The sequence below is a fragment of the Coregonus clupeaformis genome, chromosome 24, assembly GCF_020615455.1.
Source record: "Coregonus clupeaformis isolate EN_2021a chromosome 24, ASM2061545v1, whole genome shotgun sequence".
Taxonomy (NCBI): domain Eukaryota; kingdom Metazoa; phylum Chordata; class Actinopteri; order Salmoniformes; family Salmonidae; genus Coregonus; species Coregonus clupeaformis.
Window position 1 is genome coordinate 13,277,143 of NC_059215.1, and position 25,494 is coordinate 13,302,636.

General features: G+C 49.9%; 1 protein-coding gene across 1 annotated transcript; it reads right to left on the bottom strand.

Annotated features, from left to right (window-relative positions):
* Positions 1-425: 425 nt before the first annotated feature.
* On the bottom strand, positions 426-17,555 carry LOC121538004 (lysine-specific demethylase 9). Its single transcript, XM_041845726.2, has 7 exons — positions 16,973-17,555; positions 15,803-16,446; positions 8,833-8,970; positions 8,409-8,551; positions 2,901-3,068; positions 2,278-2,386; positions 426-1,901 (listed from the first exon to the last, which is right to left on the bottom strand). Exons 1-7 carry the CDS (start codon positions 17,541-17,543, stop codon positions 1,284-1,286), a joined length of 2,391 nt encoding a protein of 796 aa, XP_041701660.2. The 5' UTR covers positions 17,544-17,555; the 3' UTR covers positions 426-1,283.
* Between the last annotated feature and the right edge of the window lie 7,939 nt (positions 17,556-25,494).

The following is a 25,494-nucleotide window of genomic DNA, read 5'->3' on the forward strand; positions in this document are numbered from 1 at the left end:
CACCTCAGACAGGTGCAACTTGTGTAACACCTCACACAGGTTTAACCCTTTATTTACCATTATAAATGGACAGTCTAAAGTAATAGACTTAATTCAGAACAAATGACCATTTGTTTTAAATTTTACGTTTTAGTCAGTTAGCAGACGCTCTTAACCAGAGCGACTTGCAGGAGCAATTAGGTTTAAATGTCTTGCTCAAGGGCACAGACAGCTTTTTCACCTAGTCAGCTAGGGGATTCGACCCAGCAACCTTTCGGTTACTGTCCTAACCGCTTTACCGCTAGGCTACCTGGTTTTACTTAATGCAGAACAAATAAATAAAACATCAGAAGCAGTGTAAGCCCCGTGTAGCTCAGTTGGTAGACCATGGCGCTTGCAACGCCAGGGTTGTGGGTTCGTTTCCCACGGGGGGCCAGTATGAAAAAAAAATTTATGCACTCACTAACTAAGTTGCTCTGGATAAGAGTGTCTGCTAAATGACTTAAATGTAAAATGTGTAAAAGTGGGACAGTAGAAAATAAATGGGACAGTAGAAAAACATTAAAACATGGCATAACATCGATAGAAATGGCTGAAAGTTGGACAATGTTTTGGACATAAAGTATTGTACTGTATCAACATCTGAGTGTCAAACACCAGAACATGCCATTCATTGTTTAATTACACATTTAAAAAAATATATGAATGAATCCACAATCCAATACAAAAACTCAGGCCAACTCTGCATTTGTGAAGCACAGACAAAAATAACGAACAACTCGGGAAAATATCTTATATGTGAATTTCCACAGTTCTTTAAAACTCTATTGTACATTCACCATTACAGAAAGTCTCAAGAACGCTAGCCTAAGAATACATTTAAAAAATGTATTTGAGACTGATTGCTGTTCTTCGGGTGGCAGGCACTTTTCTCTAAAAACCAATTAGGCAATGTACATGATATACACCTTGGTAGTCTCTCTCGATTGGCAAAGCGAGTTGCCTTGGTAACTCACGAAGCAAGTTAGGAAACTCCCCAGAGGGACCTCAGTTTCAGATACTAACAAATATAAACACGGACACTTTTTTTCTGACAAATGTTTCTAAATTTACTTTTCACACTTTGGCTGAGAAAAAAAACGTATAGGATTGTCTCTGATACTGCATTTACACATAAAAATAATACATTATAATCTGAATAATTTAAAGAGAAGAAATTCAAAAAGTTAGTCATATTCCTTGAAATAAACTGCTCTCCCTTAGAGGGTAGCAAAAGCAGCTAAAGGAGTAAAGGGGAGGGAAGGTCATTTGAGGAAGTCAGTGGGGCAGTGACGCTGTACATCATGGTGGGGTCGCGGGGAGTTGTAGTCTCGACCAGGGGGAGGCCAGACCAGGGGCTGTGGAAGCCTGGGCTCTAGGCTGGAGGGGTTAGAACCAGGACCAGAGGAGACATGTGGCAGGGGGCTCATGCCCAGGTAGGGAGGGGGCAGGTGAGCAGACTTAGCAGGCTGAGGACGGGCTGGCCGGGGCTCTCTAGGTGGAGTAGCAGGCCTCTGAAACACTGATTCCTCAGTCTTGGCCACCCCTCCCTGGGTCGTGTCTGTCTGTGCCTGCAGACCGGCACAGTGCGGCACTTTGGCATCCGGCTGGGCCGGGGAGGGGGAGGATAAGAAGAATTGACCCGATGTTGTGCTCTGGTCGTTGGGCTTGTGTTGGGCGTGTTCCCCCCAGTCCTTCTCCTCATGGTACTGTCTGAGGCGGATGTGCCAGGCCAGGCTGCAGACTGCCGAGACAGTTTTGAACTGGTGAATGACGTTACGGGGGATGAAGTAGATGTCGTCGTCACAAAGCTGCACCCGCACGTAGCGGATGCCCTCCCGCCTCAGCTGGTTCAGCTTGGCATCGTCTACCCACTGGACACACTGCAGAGAGAGACGAGAATTATGGGTAGGCTTACCGGATCTGTTCCCACACAGCAGCAGTAAGCCTGTCCTGTCACGCCTGCCTGGTATCTCGACCAACACTGAACTGAACTCCAGAAAACTCCAGAGAAGATCATGCAGAATTGGTCATTCTCTGGGACCAGAATAAAGCCTCTGGTTCTGTAAATTAAAGCTCTAAACTGACTCACTAAATGGCATATTATGTCATCCACTCCAAGGCTTTCAACCTCATGCATGTCTGATCCTTTTGATGACTAAGCCTATCAGACATTTGACCTGCTATGATCCCATACAGCGGAGATTCATGCATCACCCTAACAGGTTCAAGGTTCAATAAGAGCTCAGTTCCTCCTACCTGAGACACAGGGGGCTCGTACAGATCCAGCTGTAGCCTCTGGACCACATTGTTAAAGTCCTCTGCGTGGAAACACACCACATCTTTGGTTATCCTCGGACGCTCACTCCTGTAGATCAAAAACAGTTTGTTCACTGGACATATGGATCACACCTACATAAATGTTGATACAATGTGGAATCAAGGGTGAAGAGTCAAAGTAGTCAAAGTGGTTTAACATATCACAGGTATCCGTTATTTTTTTAATTTAACCTTTATTTAACTAGGCAAGTCAGTTAAGAACAAATTCTTATTTACAATGACGGCCTACACCGGCCAAACTTGGACGACGCTGGGCCAATTGTGCGCTGCCCTATGGGACTCCCAATCACGGCCAGTTGTGATACAGCCTGGAATCGAACCAGGGGGTCTGTAGTGACGCCTCAAGCACTGAGATGCAGTGCCTTAGACCGCTGCGCCACTCGGGAGCCCGTATGACAACAGAAACACTGGATGAAGCATCCCAAACTGGAATTCTTTCACCAGCATATTCATACTGCATCGCAACTGAGAGCCAAGCAGAGCCGAATGAATACCAAACACTCACCATTCCCCAAACGGCCCTACTTTCAGTAAAACCTCACCATTCCCCAAACTGCACAGCCTTCAGCACGCCCACTGCTGCGGTACTCTGCCAGTCGAAGCTCTGGCCCACGTGGTCAGCATGAGCCCTGGTTCGGTCCTCAAACAGCACCTCTCTGGGCTCACTGGTCCTGGGCAGGTAGTGAAGGTTCTTAATTTCATTCATGGACCTACAGGGAGGAACAGGAGAGCACATACTACAGTCAACCACCAGCAGAGAAGGGGAAGTGAGGAGGAGTGGGGAAAACGGATGGAAGAAGACACAGTGAGGACAGATATGAGGAGTGGGGAAAGGGATGGAGGGAGACAGTGAGGACAGATAGGAGGAGTGGGGAAAGGGATGGAGGGAGACAGTGAGGACAGAGAGGAGGAGTGGGGAAAGGGATGGAGGGAGACAGTGAGGACAGAGAGGAGGAGTGGGGAAAGGGATGGAAGGAGACAGTGAGGACAGAGAGGAGGAGTGGGGAAAGGGATGGAGGGAGACAGTGAGGACAGAGAGGAGGAGTGGGGAAAGGGATGGAGGGAGACACAGTGAGGACAGAGAGGAGGAGTGGGGAAAGGGATGGAGGGAGACACAGTGAGGACAGAGAGGAGGAGTGGGGAAAGGAATGGAAGGAGACACAGTGAGGACAAAGAGGAGGAGTGGGGAAAGGGATGGAAGGAGACACAGTGAGGACAGAGAGGAGGAGTGGGGAAAGGGATGGAGGGAGACACAGTGAGGACAGAGAGGAGGAGTGGGGAAAGGGATGGAAGGAGACACAGTGAGGACAGAGAGGAGGAGTGGGGAAAGGAATGGAGGGAGACACAGTGAGGACAGAGAGGAGGAGTGGGGAAAGGGATGGAAGGAGACACAGTGAGGACAGAGAGGAGGAGTAGGGAAAGGGATGGAGGGAGACAGTGAGGACAGACAGGAGGAGTGGGGAAAGGGTTGGAGGGAGACACAGTGAGGACAGAGAGGAGGAGTGGGGAAAGGGATGGAAGGAGACACAGTGAGGACAGAGAGGAGGAGTGGGGAAAGGAATGGAGGGAGACAGTGAGGACAGAGAGGAGGAGTGGGGAAAGGGTTGGAGGGAGACACAGTGAGGACAGAGAGGAGGAGTGGGGAAAGGAATGGAGGGAGACACAGTGAGGACAGAGAGGAGGAGTGGGGAAAGGGATGGAAGGAGACACAGTGAGGACAGAGAGGAGGAGTGGGGAAAGGAATGGAGGGAGACAGTGAGGACAGAGAGGAGGAGTGGGGAAAGGGATGGAAGGAGACAGTGAGGACAGAGAGGAGGAGTGGGGAAAGGGATGGAAGGAGACACAGTGAGGACAGAGAGGAGGAGTGGGGAAAGGGATGGAAGGAGACAGTGAGGACAGAGAGGAGGAGTGGGGAAAGGGATGGAGGGAGACACAGTGAGGACAGACAGGAGGAGTGGGGAAAGGGATGGAGGGAGACACAGTGAGGACAGAGAGGAGGAGTGGGGAAAGGGATGGAGGGAGACACAGTGAGGACAGAGAGGAGGAGTGGGGAAAGGGATGGAAGGAGACACAGTGAGGACAGAGAGGAGGAGTGGGGAAAGGGATGGAAGGAGACACAGTGAGGACAGAGAGGAGGAGTGGGGAAAGGGATGGAGGGAGACAGTGAGGACAGAGAGGAGGAGTGGGGAAAGGGTTGGAGGGAGACACAGTGAGGACAGAGAGGAGGAGTGGGGAAAGGGATGGAAGGAGACAGTGAGGACAGAGAGGAGGAGTGGGGAAAGGGATGGAGGGAGACACAGTGAGGACAGACAGGAGGAGTGGGGAAAGGGATGGAGGGAGACACAGTGAGGACAGAGAGGAGGAGTGGGGAAAGGGATGGAGGGAGACACAGTGAGGACAGAGAGGAGGAGTGGGGAAAGGAATGGAGGGAGACACAGTGAGGACAGAGAGGAGGAGTGGGGAAAGGGATGGAAGGAGACACAGTGAGGACAGAGAGGAGGAGTGGGGAAAGGGTTGGAGGGAGACACAGTGAGGACAGAGAGGAGGAGTGGGGAAAGGGATGGAGGGAGACAGTGAGGACAGAGAGGAGGAGTGGGGAAAGGGTGGAGGGAGACAGTGAGGACAGATAGGAGGAGTGGGGAAAGGGATGGAGGGAGACAGTGAGGACAGAGAGGAGGAGTGGGGAAAGGGATGGAGGGAGACAGTGAGGACAGAGAGGAGGAGTGGGGAAAGGGATGGAAGGAGACAGTGAGGACAGAGAGGAGGAGTGGGGAAAGGGATGGAGGGAGACAGTGAGGACAGAGAGGAGGAGTGGGGAAAGGGATGGAGGGAGACAGTGAGGACAGAGAGGAGGAGTGGGGAAAACGGATGGAAGAAGACAGTGAGGACAGAGAGGAGGAGTGGGGAAAACGGATGGAAGAAGACACAGTGAGGACAGATATGAGGAGTGGGGAAAGGGATGGAGGGAGACAGTGAGGACAGATAGGAGGAGTGGGGAAAGGGATGGAGGGAGACAGTGAGGACAGAGAGGAGGAGTGGGGAAAGGGATGGAGGGAGACAGTGAGGACAGAGAGGAGGAGTGGGGAAAGGGATGGAAGGAGACAGTGAGGACAGAGAGGAGGAGTGGGGAAAGGGATGGAGGGGAGACAGTGAGGACAGAGAGGAGGAGTGGGGAAAGGGATGGAGGGAGACACAGTGAGGACAGAGAGGAGGAGTGGGGAAAGGGATGGAGGGAGACACAGTGAGGACAGAGAGAGGAGGAGTGGGGAAAGGAATGGAAGGAGACACAGTGAGGACAGAGAGGAGGAGTGGGGAAAGGGATGGAAGGAGACACAGTGAGGACAGAGAGGAGGAGTGGGGAAAGGGATGGAGGGAGACACAGTGAGGACAGAGAGGAGGAGTGGGGAAAGGGATGGAAGGAGACACAGTGAGGACAGAGAGGAGGAGTGGGGAAAGGAATGGAGGGAGACACAGTGAGGACAGAGAGGAGGAGTGGGGAAAGGGATGGAAGGAGACACAGTGAGGACAGAGAGGAGGAGTGGGGAAAGGGATGGAGGGAGACAGTGAGGACAGACAGGAGGAGTGGGGAAAGGGTTGGAGGGAGACACAGTGAGGACAGAGAGGAGGAGTGGGGAAAGGGATGGAAGGAGACACAGTGAGGACAGAGAGGAGGAGTGGGGAAAGGGATGGAAGGAGACACAGTGAGGACAGAGAGGAGGAGTGGGGAAAGGAATGGAGGGAGACAGTGAGGACAGAGAGGAGGAGTGGGGAAAGGGTTGGAGGGAGACACAGTGAGGACAGAGAGGAGGAGTGGGGAAAGGAATGGAGGGAGACACAGTGAGGACAGAGAGGAGGAGTGGGGAAAGGGATGGAAGGAGACACAGTGAGGACAGAGAGGAGGAGTGGGGAAAGGAATGGAGGGAGACAGTGAGGACAGAGAGGAGGAGTGGGGAAAGGGATGGAAGGAGACAGTGAGGACAGAGAGGAGGAGTGGGGAAAGGGATGGAGGGAGACACAGTGAGGACAGAGAGGAGGAGTGGGGAAAGGGATGGAAGGAGACACAGTGAGGACAGAGAGGAGGAGTGGGGAAAGGAATGGAGGGAGACACAGTGAGGACAGAGAGGAGGAGTGGGGAAAGGGATGGAAGGAGACACAGTGAGGACAGAGAGGAGGAGTGGGGAAAGGGATGGAGGGAGACAGTGAGGACAGACAGGAGGAGTGGGGAAAGGGTTGGAGGGAGACACAGTGAGGACAGAGAGGAGGAGTGGGGAAAGGGATGGAAGGAGACACAGTGAGGACAGAGAGGAGGAGTGGGGAAAGGGATGGAAGGAGACACAGTGAGGACAGAGAGGAGGAGTGGGGAAAGGAATGGAGGGAGACAGTGAGGACAGAGAGGAGAAGTGGGGAAAGGGTTGGAGGGAGACACAGTGAGGACAGAGAGGAGGAGTGGGGGAAAGGAATGGAGGGAGACACAGTGAGGACAGAGAGGAGGAGTGGGGAAAGGGATGGAAGGAGACACAGTGAGGACAGAGAGGAGGAGTGGGGAAAGGAATGGAGGGAGACAGTGAGGACAGAGAGGAGGAGTGGGGAAAGGGATGGAAGGAGACAGTGAGGACAGAGAGGAGGAGTGGGGAAAGGGATGGAAGGAGACACAGTGAGGACAGAGAGGAGGAGTGGGGAAAGGGATGGAAGGAGACAGTGAGGACAGAGAGGAGGAGTGGGGAAAGGGATGGAGGGAGACACAGTGAGGACAGACAGGAGGAGTGGGGAAAGGGATGGAGGGAGACACAGTGAGGACAGAGAGGAGGAGTGGGGAAAGGGATGGAAGGAGACACAGTGAGGACAGAGAGGAGGAGTGGGGAAAGGGATGGAAGGAGACAGTGAGGACAGAGAGGAGGAGTGGGGAAAGGAATGGAGGGAGACACAGTGAGGACAGAGAGGAGGAGTGGGGAAAGGGATGGAAGGAGACACAGTGAGGACAGAGAGGAGGAGTGGGGAAAGGGTTGGAGGGAGACACAGTGAGGACAGAGAGGAGGAGTGGGGAAAGGGATGGAGGGAGACAGTGAGGACAGAGAGGAGGAGTGGGGAAAGGGTGGAGGGAGACAGTGAGGACAGATAGGAGGAGTGGGGGAAAGGGATGGAGGGAGACAGTGAGGACAGAGAGGAGGAGTGGGGAAAGGGATGGAGGGAGACAGTGAGGACAGAGAGGAGGAGTGGGGAAAGGGATGGAAGGAGACAGTGAGGACAGAGAGGAGGAGTGGGGAAAGGGATGGAGGGAGACAGTGAGGACAGAGAGGAGGAGTGGGGAAAGGAATGGAAGGAGACACAGTGAGGACAGAGAGGAGGAGTGGGGAAAGGGATGGAAGGAGACACAGTGAGGACAGAGAGGAGGAGTGGGGAAAGGGATGGAGGGAGACACAGTGAGGACAGAGAGGAGGAGTGGGGAAAGGGATGGAAGGAGACACAGTGAGGACAGAGAGGAGGAGTGGGGAAAGGAATGGAGGGAGACACAGTGAGGACAGAGAGGAGGAGTGGGGAAAGGGATGGAAGGAGACACAGTGAGGACAGAGAGGAGGAGTGGGGAAAGGGATGGAGGGAGACAGTGAGGACAGACAGGAGGAGTGGGGAAAGGGTTGGAGGGAGACACAGTGAGGACAGAGAGGAGGAGTGGGGAAAGGGATGGAAGGAGACACAGTGAGGACAGAGAGGAGGAGTGGGGAAAGGGATGGAAGGAGACACAGTGAGGACAGAGAGGAGGAGTGGGGAAAGGAATGGAGGGAGAGACAGTGAGGACAGAGAGGAGGAGTGGGGAAAGGGATGGAGGGAGACACAGTGAGGACAGAGAGGAGGAGTGGGGAAAGGGATGGAGGGAGACACAGTGAGGACAGAGAGGAGGATTGAGAACGAACAAGGAGAGGGAGTAGAGCTACACTGGCACAAACGAATAAATGATCCACCTATAAGGAGGCTTATTATGTGTTACGTCATATATGTTATTACTATATTATTACTGTGTTACTATGATAAAAGTCCTTGGATGTTTAGGCTACCTGCGTCGTTTGAAGGGTGACTTGGGCATGTCAGCGGTTGGCACCATCTGCTCACCCGGCCGGACCCACATGATGGGCCCATCATCACTCTGGGAACGACAGTCCAGCTTCAGGTTGGAGAGACTTCCCCAAGGCAGGGTCATCTGGACAGACAGACATAGTTTCAGTGACAATCATACTCTTGGTATACAATGATTCATTCAAAAATCTTAGGCCTACATTGAGACAGAAATTTTACCTTTGTCTCACTTCAGTCTGTTAGCCATAGCTGTAGGCCTACACATAAACCATAGATCTACACTTCAGTTCTAAAACGATGGCCAGGAGGCTAGTAAGAATGAATAGAAAGCCAGCAGATTTGTATTAATCATTTGATAAATTCCAAGCACAAACATCCCTAACATCCATTCCCTCGTCCTCTGACCTTCAGAAAGGGGGACTCCTCCAGCATGTCCAGGAACTCTGGGAAGTAGTCCCCCACCTCCTCTGCCATGGCTCCGACCAGACTGATCTGTCTCATAGGACCGGCCCGGTACGTCCCCGAGCAGTAGGTCCGCCCCACCTACAGGACAGGGAGAGAGGTCAGAGGTCAGACCAGACTGATCTGTCTCATGGGGCCGGCCTGGGACGACCCACCTACAGTCAGCACACAGGTGGAGAGGTAATGTTGATTTGGCTCAATCTGAAATTAATGCAATGCCAATGTGCATTGGCTTTAGGCTTTAATATATCATTAGGATATTGGACTAAAAGTGACCCAGGTGGATGGTTTGGTGAGCATGGAGCCGTCCAAGGCTTTCCAACATTTAGCTAACCCTAGTTAGTTAGTGCAATATAATCAAGCAGTGCCCTGCATTCATGTTCCTCCTCTGAACGCGTTAGTAGCCCTTGGATATTCTAGTGGAAACGCTGCATTAAATGAGGCCTAGGCTAATTGTCTGTGTAAACTGCACAGAGCACTGTATTAACCGTGTGTGTGTGTGTGTGTGTGTGTGTGTGGTGCTATCAGCCCTATGAGTCTCCATTGGTCTGGTTAAACAGAACAGTAAAACGTCATGGAACAAGTCAAGAGCCACTCCATTAGGCCTCTAGGGAGCATAGCAACAGGGAAAACGTGGCAGGAGTCCAGCTATAGAATTAACATTGGTGTACTTTGGAATGAAACAACTATTGGATGACTAACTGGCTGTTTAGCTCATTCATAACTTTGTCTAAGATAAGAGCTGGTGGGTACACAGCTATAACCCAAACAAAGCTATAACACCTAATTCACAGTCAATCACTTTATCAGGCCGGTTGAGGTCTTGATGATGGGACGGAACAAAAAGCCTGCACAGCCTGTAACTCTCCAGGACCAGGATTGGTGACCACCGCCAGAATACTTAAGTGACGGGGAAAACATTGATACAGTTACATAATCGGGATATTATTTTTTGGCATTTTTCCTTCCTAGCTTGTTCTCCATCTTCTTTTTAAATACGGAGACAATTTGTTTTCAGCACCTTTATTTCCAAAACCAATAGTCCCTCTGAAGCAGACATACAGTGCATTCGGAAAGTATTCAGACCTTCATTTTTTCCACATTTTGTTACGTTACAGCCTTATTCTGATTATTATTTTGCTCATCAATCTAAACACAATATCCCATAATGACAAGGCGAAAACAGGTTTAGACATTTTTGCAAATTTATTAAAAATAAAAAACGGAAATATCTTATTTACATAAGTATTCAGACCCTTTGCTCTGAGACTTTAAATTGAGCTCAGGTGCATCCTGTTTCCATTGATCATCCTTGAGATGTTTCTACAACTTGAATGGAGTCCACCTGTGGTAAATTCAATTGATTGGACATGATTTGAAAGGCACACACCTATCTATATAAGGTGCATGTAAGAGCAAACAGTGCATGTAAGAGCAAACACCAAGCCATGAGGTCAAAGGAATTGTCCGTAGAGCTCCGAGACAGGATTGTGTTGAGGCACAAATCTGGGGAAGGGTACCAAAACATTTCTGCAGCATTGAAGGTCCCCAAGAACACAGTGGCCTCCATCATTCTTAAATGGAAGAAGTTTGGAACCACCAAGACTCTTCCTAGAGCTGGCCACCCGGCCAAACTGAGCAATCGGGGGAGAAGGGCCTTGGTCAGGGAGGTGACCAAGAACCCGATGGTCACTCTGACAGAGCTCCAGAATTCCTCTGTGGAGATGGAGAACCTTCCAGAAGGAAAACCATCTCTGCAGCACTCCACCAATCAGGCCTTTATGGTAGAGTGGCCAGACGGAAGCCACTCCTCAGTAAAAAGGTACAACAGCCTGCTTGGACTTTGCCAAAAGGCATCTAAAGGACTCAAACCATGAGAAACAAGATTCTCTGGTCTGAAGAAACCAAGATTGAACTCTTTGGCCTGAATGCCAAGCTTCACGTCTGGAGGAAACCAGGCACCGCTCATCACCTGGCCAATACCATCTCTACTGTGAAGCATGGTGGTGGCAGCATCATGCTGTGGGGATGTTTTTCAGTGGAAGGGACTGGGAGACTAGTCAGGATTGAGGGAAAGATGAACGGAGCAAAGTACAGAGATCCTTGATGAAAACCTGCTCCAGACCGCTCAGGACCTGACTGGGGCAAAGGTTCACCTTCCAACAGGGCAACGACCCTAAGCACACAGCCAAGCACACAGAGACCTGAAAATAGCTGTGCAGCGACACTCCCCATTCAACCTGACAGAGCTTGAGAGGATCTGCAGAGAAGAATGGGAGAAACTCCCCAAATAAAGGTGTGCCAAGCTTGTAGCGTCATACCCAAGAAGACTCGAGGCTGTAATCGATGCCAAAGCTGCTTCAACAAAGTACTGAGTAAAGTGTCTGAATACTTATGTAAATGTAATATTTCCTTATTTTTTTGGTATAAGAAAAAGATTATAAAAACCAGTTTTTGCTTTGGTATTATGGGGTATTGTGTGTTAGTGGATGAGGGGGAAAAAACATTTAAATCCATTTTAGAATAAGGCTGCAACGTAACAAAATGTGGAGAAAGTGAAGTCTGAATACTTTCTGAATGCACTGTATGGTGAGCAATATGTTTGGAACATCAAATCGCAATAAAATTGCAGTAGCGAATCGCTATACATATAGAATTGTGAGAATCGCAATACAAATAGTATCGGCACCTAAGTATCCACTGGCGTAACGCAGTTTCTCTGGACCCCAGAATATACAACTGTCCTGTATAGGCTACCTGAACCTGCAAGACATGAGCCGTCCCCGCACGCTCTCCCAGCTTGGATAGGAAGTGTATATATAAAAAAAAAACCTCTGCATTCCACAGTAAGAACATCATACCAAAGGTCAAGCATGGTGGTGGTGGTGTGATGGTTTAGGGATGCTTTGCTGCCTCAGGACCTGGATGACTTGCCTTAATAGATCCTCAAGAGGCGGGTGGACAAACAAAAACCCACAAATTCTGACAAACTCCAAGCATGTCAAAAATGTTATGAATTGATTAGCATTTTAATGAGGGAAATAAGTATTTGACCCCCTCTCAATCTAAAGATTTCTGGCTCCCAGGTGTCTTTTATACAGGTAACAAGCTGAGATTAGGAGCACACACTTAAAGGGAGTGCTCCTAATCTCAGCTTGTTACCTTTATAAAAGACACCTGTCCACAGAAGCAATCAATCAATCAGATTCCAAACTCTCCACAATGGCCAAGACCAAAGAGCTCTCCAAGGATGTCAGGGACAAGATTGTAGACCTACACAAGGCTGGAATGGGCTACAAGACCATCGCCAAGCAGCTTGGTGAGAAGGTGACAACATTTGGTGCGATTATTTGCAAAAGAACTGTCAATCTCCCTCTCCCTGGGGCTCCATGCAAGATCTCACCTCGTGGAGTTGCAATGATCATGAGAATAGTGAGGAATCAGCCCAGAACTACGCGGGAGGATCTTGTCAATGATCTCAAGGCAGCTGGGACCATAGTCACCAATAAAACAATTGGTAACACACTACGCCGTGAAGGACTGAAATCCTGCAGCGCCCGCAAGGTCCCCCTGCTCAAGAAAGCACATATACAGGCCCGTCTGAAGTTTGCCAATGAACATCTGAATGATTCAGGGGAGAACTGGGTGAAAGTGTTGTGGTCAGTTGAGACCAAAATCGAGCTCTTTGGCATCAACTCGCCGTGTTTGGAGGAGGAGGAATGCTGCCTATGACCCCAAGAACACCATCCCCACCGTCAAACATAGAGGTGGAAACATTATGCTTTGGGGGTGTTTTTCTGCTAAGGGGACAGGACAACTTCACCGCATCAAAGGGACGATGGACGGGGCCATGTACCGTCAAATCTTGTGTGAGAACCTCTTACCCTCAGCCAGGGCATTGAAAATGGGTCGTGGATGTTTATTCCAGCATGACAATGACCCAAAACACACGGCCAAGGCAACAATGGAGTGGCTCAAGAAGAAGCACATTAAGGTCCTGGAGTGGCCTAGCCAGTCTCCAGACCTTAATCCCATAGAAAATCTGTGGAAAAGCTGAAAGTTCGAGTTGCCAAACGTCAGCCTCGAAACCTTAATGACTTGGAGATGATCTGCAAAGAGGAGTGGAACAAAATCCCTCCTGAAATGTGTGCAAACCTGGTGGCCAACTACAAGAAACGTCTGACCTCTGTGATTGCCAACAAGGGTTTTGCCACCAAGTACTAAGTCATGTTTTGCAGAGGGGTCAAATACTTATTTCCCTCATTAAAATGAAAAATCAATTTATAACATTTTTGACATGCGTTTTTCTGGATTTTTTTGTTGTTATTCTGTCTCTCACTGTTCAAATAAACCTACCATTAAAATGATAGACTGATCATGTCTTTGTCAGTGGGCAAACATACAAAATCAGCAGGGGATCAAATACTTTTTTCCCTCACTGTACACCAGTGGCAGTCAGTGCCGTTTAAGATGAGGGAGGATGATTGTTTTTCATGAGCATGGCCTTATTTCTATGACAGCATATTGGATGACTGTCATTCATATTCCATTCACCCAGTTCAAACAGCGATAGGTTTAGGCTACTACATGATACTCAAATTTTCCCTATACCCATCATGAGGTTGCTACAACCTAGCCTATGAATGACAGTTTACAACGTAGGTGCACACAGGTTGAGAGACACATTCTTGCCTGCATCTAGCTGATATAGGGTGAAATCATTAGTCCAATAGTTACAAACGAGAGTTCCTATTGGACAAATTCAGGTATGTTCATCACCATTTTGTTCCGTTTACTTCCGTTTAAGAAACGTTTTTTCAACAGAATAGGCGGAATGAATACACCCCTGATCACGCATAAACACAGTTCACTTTAGCAGCCACGTTGTATTCCTTCTCGCATCTATGCACTCTCCTCCTCTCACCTCTTCCCTTCGCTTGTGGACTTCAATGCAGAACACATCAGCTGTATGTGACCAGGCGGAAAAACGCTCCAAGCCAAACCGCTACACACAGCCTACATCGTTGTCACCATATTAGTTAAAGTCACGTCATAGTCAGCATAGCTAATATAATATAAAATGCCATTTAGCGGACGCTTTTATCCAAAGCGACTTACAGTCATGCGTGCATAACATTTTTTTTGGGTGTATGGGTGGTCCCGGGGATCGAACCCACTACCTTGGCGTTACAAGCGCTGTGCTCTACCAGCTGAGCTACAGAGGACCACTGCGTTAGTAAATTCGTTATAATCATGCAGTAACTGTTTCCCGGGCACCGATGACGTGGATGTCAATTAAGGCTGCCCCCCGCACCTCTCTGATTCAGAGGGGTTGAGTTAAATGCGGAAGACACATTTCAGTTGAATGCATTCAGTTGTTCAACTGATTAGGTATCCCCCTTTGCCTTTCCCTAACGTTACAGTGTACAGTCAGTAAGCAGTTACACCGGCAGGCCCCGGTGGCAATAAATTTGTAAAACCAAAAGCTTACCTTGACTTGGAAGAGTTCCAGTGTTGTGTTGGAAAGTCATAGCCAGCAACTAACATAGCATCCCTCTGTTTGACCAGGGTGTTTCAGTAGGCTAAACTAGCTAGCTGCATTTGCTAGCTAAATAAGTGAAACTGAAAAAAAATGAGGAAATCTCTCTTTCTCTCTCTCTCTCGATTTCTCTTGCTTCTCCTTCATTTTGGAAGAAATGAATTTGTTTTAAAACTGTTCAACTACTGTCTTTCTCTCTATTTGAGTCAACTACTCACCACATTGTATGCACTGCAGTGCTAGCTAGCTGTAGCTTATGCTTTCAGCACTAGATTAATTATATGATCCTTTGATTGGGTGGACAACATGTCAGTTCATGTTGCAAGAGCTCTGATAGGTTGGAGGACATCCTCTGGAAATTGTCATAATTACTGTGTAAGTCTATAGAAGGGGGTGAGAACCATGAGCCTCCTAGGTTTTGTATTGAAGTCAATGTACCCAGAGGAGGACGGAAGCTAGCTGTCCTCCGGCTACACCATGGTGCTACCCTACACAGTGCTGTTGAGGCTACTGTAGACCTTCTTTGCAAAATAGTGTGTTTTAATCAATTATTTGGTGACGTGATTATATTTAGTATAGTTTTATCTAAAAAGGCTAACTTTAAATGTTTTACAATTTTTATTTTTATGAAATTCACTGAGGATTGTCCTCCCCTTCCTCCTCTGAGGAGCCTCCACTGATACACACTGTATTTATACTCCGGACTCCGACATTGCTCGTCCTAATGTTATATATTTCTTAATTCCATTCTTGTACTTTTAGATTTGTGTGAATTGTTAGATATTACTGCACAGATGGAGCTAGGAACACAAGCATTTCGCTACACCCGCAATAACATCTGCTAAATATGTGTATACGACCAATAAAATTTGATTTGAACAAAATCGCAAAACAGGTTTATTTGTTCAAGCCCTCAAGAATTGTTGTCTGCTAAAGATAATAATCTGTTTGCATCTGCCAATTTATTGGATGTCCAGTATCCAGACGACCTGTCCTCAGTTAATATTTTTCCAGAACTGCTGTATTTGAAGCACAACTCCTTTCTGCCCAGTTCTGTAAGTTTCCCTGATGTTGCTATGGCAATCAAGCTGTTTTTACCATCCCTGTAACTGTCGCTTCTGCGGAGAGATCGTTTTCTAAACCACAACTCATAAATAACTACCTAAGAAGCATTAGGCTCTTGGTCTGATATGCGCTTTTGAACACCTGAGTAAGCTCCACTCATTGCGCTGGGCCGTCGTAGCCTTGACCACGGGCGGAATTTGTTCACTGATATCCCCTCATACTTTCAATCAGTTTATTTTTTCTTTTTCAGTCACATTCCTGAAGCCCAAGAAACAAATACTTAAATTCCATAAAGTTGTATTACACGACCTGAGAGTGGAAGTTAGCGATAGTAGTGGTCTCGATATCCTTCTTCCCCAGGATCTCCATCTTGACCGGCGTGGAGGGGAAGTTGAAGGCAAAGTAGTCCAGGAAGTCAGGTAGGTAGGCAGCAGCCCTGTGCACCACAGCCAGGGCATAGCAGGCTGCCCCTCTGGGTCTCTCAGCAAATGCCAGCTCTAGGAACTCCTGGGCGAAGCGCTCCATCTCCCACGGCCGTAGAGAGGCCAGCTCATCAGCGTAAGCGTGCAGAACCGATGCCCCACCATTGGCCTGGCGCTCCTCGTGGATGAAGCGTCCGTAGACGGTACCTGTCTGCAGAGACGAGCTGCGGATGAAGTGGTCTTGGGGGGAAAGGAAGGGGGGGTGGGGGGGGTTGTGGCTGTGTAGCTCTTTAGGAGTGAGGTGGTTGTTGTGGCCTGTACCAGGCTGGCAGTGTTTCCCCTCCTTCACAGGGCCAAGGCGGGCTGAAGGACTGTGGTCAGTCAGACCTCCGTACACGGTCTGGACCTCCTTGTTGTATGTACGGATCCTCTTACCACGCTCATCCTCACGGTGCCGCCGCTTCTTTTTCTTTTTCCTCAACAGGTACTCCTCCAGTGACTGGGCCTTGCTGTTCTCATCATGATGGGGCTCTGGAGACAGGAAGACAATAGCTCATTACCATGCACATCGCTTGTCAATACCCAAATTGCAATTGGTTCACTTTTTTATTTTACCAGGTAAGTTGACTGAGAACACATTCTCAGTTACAGCAACCAGGCCGATTGGAAGCTGGGGATGATTAGGTGCCAGGTGGCCATGATGGTAAGAGGGTTGACAACTAGGAGTACTGTAAAACAAGCCTGAAGACTCACACTAAATTGTTCTGCTGCACTGTTGTTTGCTACATAGTTTATTCTCTGCAATGAAAGTAGGCTTAATGTCTGTGGGCGTAGCGTTTGGCCAAAGCAGCCTCTGGGTTGGCAGGCAATTATAAAATAATAATGATTACCTTGTCACGCACCTTACATGTGCGTCACTTGGCTACTTTTGCATATGTAAACAAACAAAGCTTTGTCATAACTGTTTGTCTGACTTAATTGTAATTTTGCATAAGATTCCAGAATTAAGAGTGGTAACATACTAATATAATGGAAAAGAATATGAAGAATAACCTACCTTTCTTTTTCTTACATATGACTACTTCATGTTTTACGTTATCCTCTGTGTTTTCCTTCTTAGGTTTGAGTTTGAGCTCTTTCTCCCTGTGCTTTTCCTTGTTCTCCTGTATCTTGGCCTTGGGCTCCGCCACTTTGAGGGGCGTGAAATTGAACACTCCAGGCGGCAGAACCAGGGGAAGTGCTTTCTTCCTCTCCAACTTGGCTGCTGCGGGTACCACCTTCCGCGCAGGCAGAGGAGGTTGCAGGTGCGAGTCCTTCTTTGCACCATTGGTGTTGTTGTGCTGATGGTGGTGATGGTGCTGGTGATGTCGTTGTACTGTAGGTTTTTCGGCGCTGGAGTTGCGTGGTTGTGGTTGGCCATTCTGCTGCTGTTGAACATGTTGTGGGTCATGGTGGTGGCGATGATGATGGAGCTTTACTTTCTTTGCCTCCTCGGATGAACGCTGGCGTTTATCCGCGGACGGTGACAGTTCCCTCTTTTTCTTCTTATTTTCTTTGGCTAATTTATCAAGACCGTCCCTTACCTTATGTTCTACTTTAATACGGAGCAAGTCGACCTGCGCAGCCATTTTGCACGTACATTTAATTAAAGGGCTAGAAATTCATACTGCGCAACTCGATGGGAGTTTGTAGTTCTTGTAAGCGCTCAGCGATCTTGTATTTGTAGTTTTTCCACCCTTTCTGGTCTATGGGCAGCTGATGCGCACTCTCAGTATTGTAGTTAGTTGTAAGGCTATCTGGGAGTTGTAGTTCGTGTTTTAGAGCATGCGTGCGCCTCTGCACGCACTCACTTTTACAGCTGACATAATGGTAAACTGAGCGACACTCGGAGAGATAGACAGAGGACGTTGCAGGTGCGGGTCCTTCTTTGCAGCTTTGGTGTTGTTATAATCCTCATGGGCGGCGCACAATTGGCCCAGGGTAGGGGAGGGAATGGCCGGCAGGGATGTAGCTCAGTTGATAGAGCATGGCGTTTGCAACGCCAGGGTTGTGGGTTTGATTCCCACGGGGGGCCAGTATAAAAAATAAAATAAAAAATATGTATTCACTAACTGTAAGTCGCTCTGGATAAGAGCGTCTGCTAAATGACTAAAATGTAAACATATAATATAATAATATGGCATTTAGCAAACGCTTTCATCCAATGCTTTTATTACAGTCATACATGCATACTGTAACGACCCTGTATTGTGTTCTGTGTTCATGGATGTGTTATCGTTCTCATGGGTACTAGCAGGGGTTAAATATGCCAGGACAGATGGAAAGGTTGGGGGGGTATGATGGGTAATCCCGCGGGGTTTTGGAATGATTAAATAGGGGTTACGGTCTCATCTCTCTCTTCTGTTCGGGACCATTGATTTGACATGTTCTATTTGTGTATGTTCGAGGTTTAGCGGCGTGGGCTGTGGCCTGAACAATAGCCCATTCAGGAATAAACCTGTGTTCTGCCTGTACACCTGGTGCCCGTCTCTCTTTTACTTTATGACCCAGCTGGGTCATTACATTGGTGTCAGAAGTGCTTTCGAACGACGGGATAGATCGAGATTAGGCGAGTTAGCTGTTTCAGTATAGGCCGTGGTTAGCTTTAGCGTGACTCGCATCTACGGGCAGGATGATCGGGGCGAGGCGGAAAGTTAAGGAAGAGTCGGACAAAGTGTCCGTTGTGGGCTCGGGTGTACCCGGTCGGGAGGGTCAGGCGATGACGGCTGTAGAAGAGCTGGAGAGCCACATGGCGGGAGTTAAATTGTCAGTCAGCAAGATGGCAGAACGGGCGGGTTTTCCTCCAAACCGCTCGACCAGAACAGACGTCACGGCGACGGAGATATCGACGTCACCGCGTGCGCGGAAATGGCTGGACCTCCTTATGTAAACAGAGATGGCAGCGCCCTATTGCCATTAGCCACGGTAGCGGCTAAACTTCCAAAGTTCAATGGACAAGGTAAATGGGAAGTTTTTTTCACTCAATTCGAGTTGTTGGCTAGAGCCGGGAGGTGGTCTGACGAGACGAAAGGGTTACAGCTTGCCCTGAGCCTGGCAGAGGAGGCGTCGGAATGCCTGCTAACGCTAGCCCCGGACGAGAGGGCGACTACGGTGCGCTAGTGGAGGCATTGGGGTCCGTTTCGGCAGCGATGCACAGCCCAACTTGCTGCGGATTGAACTGAATAACAAAAAGAGACTTCAGGGGGAATCATTAAAGGCGTTGGCAAGTGATATTCTGAGCCTGACCAGGCGGGCTTATGCAAATATGCCGATTGGGGTGCAAGACGAGCTGGCACGGGACAGTTTTATTAGAGCGCTCTCCCCCACCGAACTGGGTAAGCATGTGCAGATGTCGGACCCAGCATCTCTGCGGGCTGCAGTGGAGATAGCCAGGAAGAGGGAGCTGATCTGGGGTGAGGGAGTGAGAGTGGAGGTTGTCAGTCAACCAGAGGTGAGAGCAGCGGCGGCCGGGGTGCCGGGGGTCACCAAACCAGAGTGGGTCGACGAGTTGGGAGGGTTAGTCAAGACCGCTTCGCTTGTCATTGAGAAGGGCTCCAGACAACATCGCAGTGTCAGCTCAACTTCCATTGTCTGCTGGGGTTGTGGCCAGCCTGGCCACATTCAGCGGGTGTGGCAGATTCCCCAGTCAACAGGGAAACGACAGCGGGTTCTCGCGCAGGGGGCAGCGCGGGCCCACCCCTCCGCCCCCGAAACCACAGTAAGCAGAAGAGGTACCCAGCAGCGCAGGCAAGAGGGTGGGGACCTGCTTCCCCAGGGTGTGGCTGCCACCGTGTTTCCTAGTCCGGTAGTTGTGGTGGGACGTACCACCATTGGGGACTTCTGCAATGTCATCGTCAAGGTAGAGGGGGTGGAATGTTTGGCCCTGGTTGACACGGGCTCTACAGTAACCCTGGTGAGACCAGACATACTACCTGTTGGGGTGCGGGTGGAGCCGACCCTTGTCCAGCTACGGACTGTCACGGGGAGCTAGCCCCATGTTAGGGAAGTGTTGGTTGTCTGTGACTGTGGGGGAGAACTGTGGGGTGTCCGGTGTGGGTAGCAGCGGTACAGGACCCCCTGTATACTGGGAATGGACTTTTTGAAAAACTGTGGGGCTCAGTTGGACTTAGCTCGGGCACTTTGAGGCTGTCGGGGGGTCCCACAGTGGGAATGTCGCCTTCGGGAGGTCCAGCAGGGGCAGGGCTGTCCCTCCGTCTTCCTCCAAGCTTGCCGAAACTCCACTGGTCGTCCCGGCTGCTCCCTTGGTCGTTGTGCCATCCCAGCAGCTGTCTCCGGCGGCAACGACCTTCACTCCCCATAATGGTGCAAGCACAGGCATCCCAGTAGCCCAAAAACACACTGGCTCCTTCACCCCATCAGCCCGACGGGGGAAGGAGGAAGTTATCGACGCCGTTGAGGCTGTGTGGCTGAAAAACTGTCAAGGTCTGGATGAGAGACAACAGAGACAGTTAAAGCAGCTGCTGTTTGACTTTAAAGATAGCTTCGCTTGGGGGGGAAGATGAGGTAGGGCAAACGCACCTGGTTCAGCACGACATCGACACTGGGGACAACCAACCCATTAAAATTCGGCCCCGTCGCATTCCCCTTGCCAAGAGGGAAGCAGCAGCCACAGCTATTGCTGACATGTTGCGGCGGATTTCATTGAGCCATCAGATAGCCCATGGTCCGCGCCGGTCGTCATGGTGCCTAAGAAAGGGGGTAAACTTAGGTTTTGTGCGGACTACAGGGGTCTAAATTCTGTCACCACTAAAGACGCTTACCCCATACCGAGGATCGATGAGTCGCTAGACCACGTCAGAGGGTCCTCGTGGTTCTCTTCCCTTGATCTGCGCAGTGGCTACTGGCAGGTGCCCCTCTCGCCTGGGGCACGTGAAAAACGGCCTTCTCCACGGATAGGGGCCATTGGCAGTTCAAGGTGCTGTGCTTCGGGCTTTGTAATGCTCCTGCCACCTTTGAGAGGCTCATGGACAGAGTGCTGGCGGGGGTTCCGAGAGACGAGTGTGTCGTGTACCTAGACGACATATTGGTGCACGGCACATCGTTTGAGGGGGCACTGGGGGCACTTAGGCGAGTGCTGGAGAGGATCTCGGGGCGGGGCTAAAATTACACCCGGAAAAGTGCCATTTCTGCAAAGGGAGGTGGCGTTCCTGGGTCATCGGCTGGGTGGTGAGGGTATCAGCACGATGCCAGACAAGGTGGAGGCTGTGAGGGGGTGGCCAATTCCAAGTGGAAAAAAAGAGGTTAAGAGCTTCCTGGGTCTGGCATCCTACTATCGTAGGTTTGTGAAAGGGTTTGCGGGGATAGCAGCTCCTTTGAACCACCTTCTCAAGAAGGACACTGTTTTTCAGTGGACCGAAGAGCACCAGCGGGCGTTTGAGGCCCTCAAACGTGCCCTGGTGGAGGCCCCTGTCCTGTCCTCACCAGACCCGAACCGTCCGTTTATCCTGGACACCGACGCAAGCAATGAGGGCTTGGGGCTGTGCTGGCTCAGCGTGGTTCTGACGGGGAGCACGTAGTAGCTTATTACAGCAGAACTTTTGATAAGGCTGAAAAACGCTACTGCGTGACAAGGAGGGAGCTTTTTGGCTGTCGTGGCAGCAGTACGCCATTTCAAGTACTACCTGGGGGGCCTGCCGTTTGTGGTGCGGACGGATCACTCCGCCCTGCAGTGGCTTCTCTCCTTCAAGGAGCCAGAGGGTCAGATCGCCCGCTGGTTGGAGGAGCTGCAACCCTACGACTTCCAGGTGGAGCACAGGGCCGGCCTTCGCCACAGCAATGCAGACGCCTTGTCCCGTCGCCCGTGTGCTGAGGGACGGCTGTGGGTACTGCGCCAAACGGGTGGAGCGAGAGAGGGAACTGTGCATGGAGGAGGGAGTCACCGCCACGGTGAGTCAGCTGAGGGTGACAGAGTGCCGGGAGCTTGAGGCTGTGGACGTTGGGGAGTGGAGGCGTCGCCAGGAGGAGGACGCAGAGCTGCGTCCTGTGCTGGGGTGGGTGGAAGAGGGAAGACGACCGCCATGGGGGAAGTAGCCCCTCTATCACCAGTCACCAAAGGACTCTGGGCTAAATTCTCAGTCCTTAGAGTGGCTGAGGGAGTGCTCCAGAGGGGGTGGAAAAAGCCAGCTACTGGAGAAATGACGTGGCAGGTAGTGGTTCCCAAAAGGCTGCAAGGGAGCGTGTTACAGCAGCTTCACGGGGGAGTAGGCGCAGGGCATTTTGGGGTCTCCAAAACGTTAAAGCGCGTACGTAAAGGCTTCTATTGGGCCAGGCACAGGAGGGATGTGGAGGACTTTTGCAGGCAGTGCGATGAGTGTGCTGCTAAGAAAGGACCTCCAGGTCAGTCACACGCCCTCCTACAACAATTCCCAGTAGGGGAGCCCATGGAGAGACTGGGGGTAGACATAGTTGGACCGTTTCCAACCACAGACAGCGGTAACAGGTGGATTCTAACTGCTATGGACTACTTCACCAAGTGGCCAGAGGCTTACGCTCTCCCAGACCAGGAGGCAGAAACAGTAGCTGATGCATTGGTAGGGGGAATAATCAGTCGGTTCGGGTGCCACAGTCTATACACAGCGACCAGGGGAGAAACTTTGAGTCACGGGTGTTCTCAGAGTTGTGTAGACGGTTAGGCGCGGAGAAGACGCGCACTACTCCGCTTCACCCCCCAGAGTGATGGGCTGGTGGAAAGATTTAACAGAACATTAGCACAACAGCTGGCTATCGTTACCTCAAAACACCAGAGAGATTGGGACACCCACTTACCGTTTATTCTTATGGCATGTAGGTCGGCTGTTCAGGAATCGACTGCGTGCTCCCCAGCGCTACTAATGTTAGGTCGTGAGTTGCGCACCCCAGCCGAACTGACGTTTGGCCACCCTCCTGATAACGACGACGGGGTTTTGCCTGGCCCGAACTATGTTCGTCGACTGCAGAACCGGTTAGAAGCGGCTCACACCTTCGCAAGAGAGCAACTCGAGAACGCAGGAATGCGCCAAAAGCGCCACTATGACTCACGCGAGGGGGAGGCACTTTGGAGCGGGAGAACGCGTGTGGCTTCACAACCCCACGCGCAAGAAGGGGCGGTGCCCAAAGCTGGACAGTGCCTGGGTGGGGCCGTGCCTGGTGATAGAGAGAGTGGGGGAGGTGACGTACCGGGTGGAGGTTCCCCACGGGGCAGGAGGGTGGTGGTCCACCGGGACCGATTGGCGCCCTACAGAGGGAGGAAAAACGGTAGGGAATGGAAGTGAGGACTCTGATGTGAGCACACGGGGACAGTCTAGCGAGGGAGACTCTAGTGCAAGCTGAGCCTGGGACGGGGGCTGCCTCTTCGGGGGTGCTGGAAATGACATTGGGGCAGATGAGTGTTCTGGGGGTCCACCAGTGAGAGTCAAGGGGAGGCACAAGAGACTGATGCGACCTCCGGGTCGTTTTAAGGATTTTGTTTTGTAACCCTAGGGGCTAGGGTTTAGAAAGGGGGGGCTATGTAACGACCCTGTATTGTGTTCTGTGTTCATGGATGTGTTATCGTTCTCATGGGTACTAGCAGGGGTTAAATATGCCAGGACAGATGGAAAGGTTGGGGGTATGATGGGTAATCCCGCGGGGTTTTGGAATGATTAAATAGGGGTTACGGTCTCATCTCTCTCTCTTCTGTTCGGGACCATTGATTTGACATGTTCTATTTGTGTATGTTCGAGGTTTAGCGGCGTGGGCTGTGGCCTGAACAATAGCCCATTCAGGAATAAACCTGTGTTCTGCCTGTACACCTGGTGCCCGTCTCTCTTTTACTTTATGACCCAGCTGGGTCATTACAATACATTTAATTATGGATGGTACCAGGAATCGAACTCACAACACCAACTACGCCATACAGGACCTAATTGTGCAATCTCCTCTGCCATAGTTCTACACATTTCAGGTTGAACATTGAACTGAACCATGTGGTTGCCTGTTAAATATAATGTAAAACATGTATTCTATAACATTCTATTCTGCATATTGTATATTTTAGCAATAAGGGAGGAGAGGGTTTGGTATATGGCCAATATACCACGGCTAAGGGCTGTTCTTAGTCACGACGCAACGCAGAGTGCCTGGATACAGCCCTTAGCCCTGGTATATTGGCCAAATACCACAAACTCCGAGGTGCCTTATTGCTATTATAAACTGGTTACCAATGTAATTAGAGCAGTAAAAATAAATGTTTTGTCATACCCGTGGTATACGGTCTGATATACCATGGCTGTCAGCCAATTAGCATTCAGGGCTCGAACCACCCAGTTTATAATTATAGATACAGGGCTAATTTATTTGTAAAACAATTATGAAACCAGAGATTGTGGATGTAATCAAATCAAATCAAATCAAATCAAATTTTATTGGTCACATGCGCCGAATACAACAGGTGCAGACATTACAGTGAAATGCTTACTTACAGCCCTTAACCAACAGTGCATTTATTTTAAACAAAAAAAAGTAAGAATAAAACAACAACAAAAAAGTGTTGAGAAAAAAAGAGCAGAAGTAAAATAAAGTGACAGTAGGGAGGCTATATATACAGTAAAATAAAGTGACAGTAGGGAGGCTATATATACAGGGGGTACCGTTGCATAGTCAATGTGCGGGGGCACCGGCTAGTTGAGGTAGTTGAGGTAATATGTACATGTGGGTAGAGTTAAAGTGACTATGCATAAATACTTAACAGAGTAGCAGCAGCGTAAAAGGATGGGGTGGGGGGCAGTGCAAATATTCCGGGTAGCCATGATTAGCTGTTCAGGAGTCTTATGGCTTGGGGTAGAAGCTGTTGAGAAGTCTTTGGACCCTAGACTTGGCACTCCGGTACCGCTTGCCGTCGCGGTAGCAGAGAGAACAGTCTATGACTAGGGTGGCTGGAGTCTTTGACAATTTTGAGGGCCTTCCTCTGACACCGCCTGGTATAGAGGTCCTGGATGGCAGGGAGCTTTGCCCCAGTGATGTACTGGGCCGTACGCACTACCCTCTGTAGTGCCTTGCGGTCAGAGTCCAAGCAGTTGCCATACCAGGCGGTGATGCAACCAGTCGGGATGCTCTCGATGGTGCAGCTGTAGAATTTTTTGAGGATCTGAGGACCCATGCCAAATCTTTTTAGTCTCCTGAGGGGGAATAGGCTTTGTCGTGCCCTCTTCACGACTGTCTTGGTGTGTTTGGACCATGATAGTTCGTTGGTGATGTGGAATGGGGGCGTGCTCAGTCCTCTTTTTTTTTTCCTGACGAGATACTCATGTCTTCGACCTAACTATGGGTCACATCTAGATGGGATACATCTTATGTCAAACTGACGTCAGAAGTTATTATTTTTTTGCATTTACCTAACCCTTTTCGAACCTTAACCTAATACACCTAACATGCTTCGTAAATTCTCCTAACCTGCTACGAAAAAGTCATTTCTGGTAAATTCTGACAAACTGTATCCCATCTACTAAAAACGTGAATGTCGATCAACCCAAAGGTTGAGAGGTCGAATCTCATTACGGACAA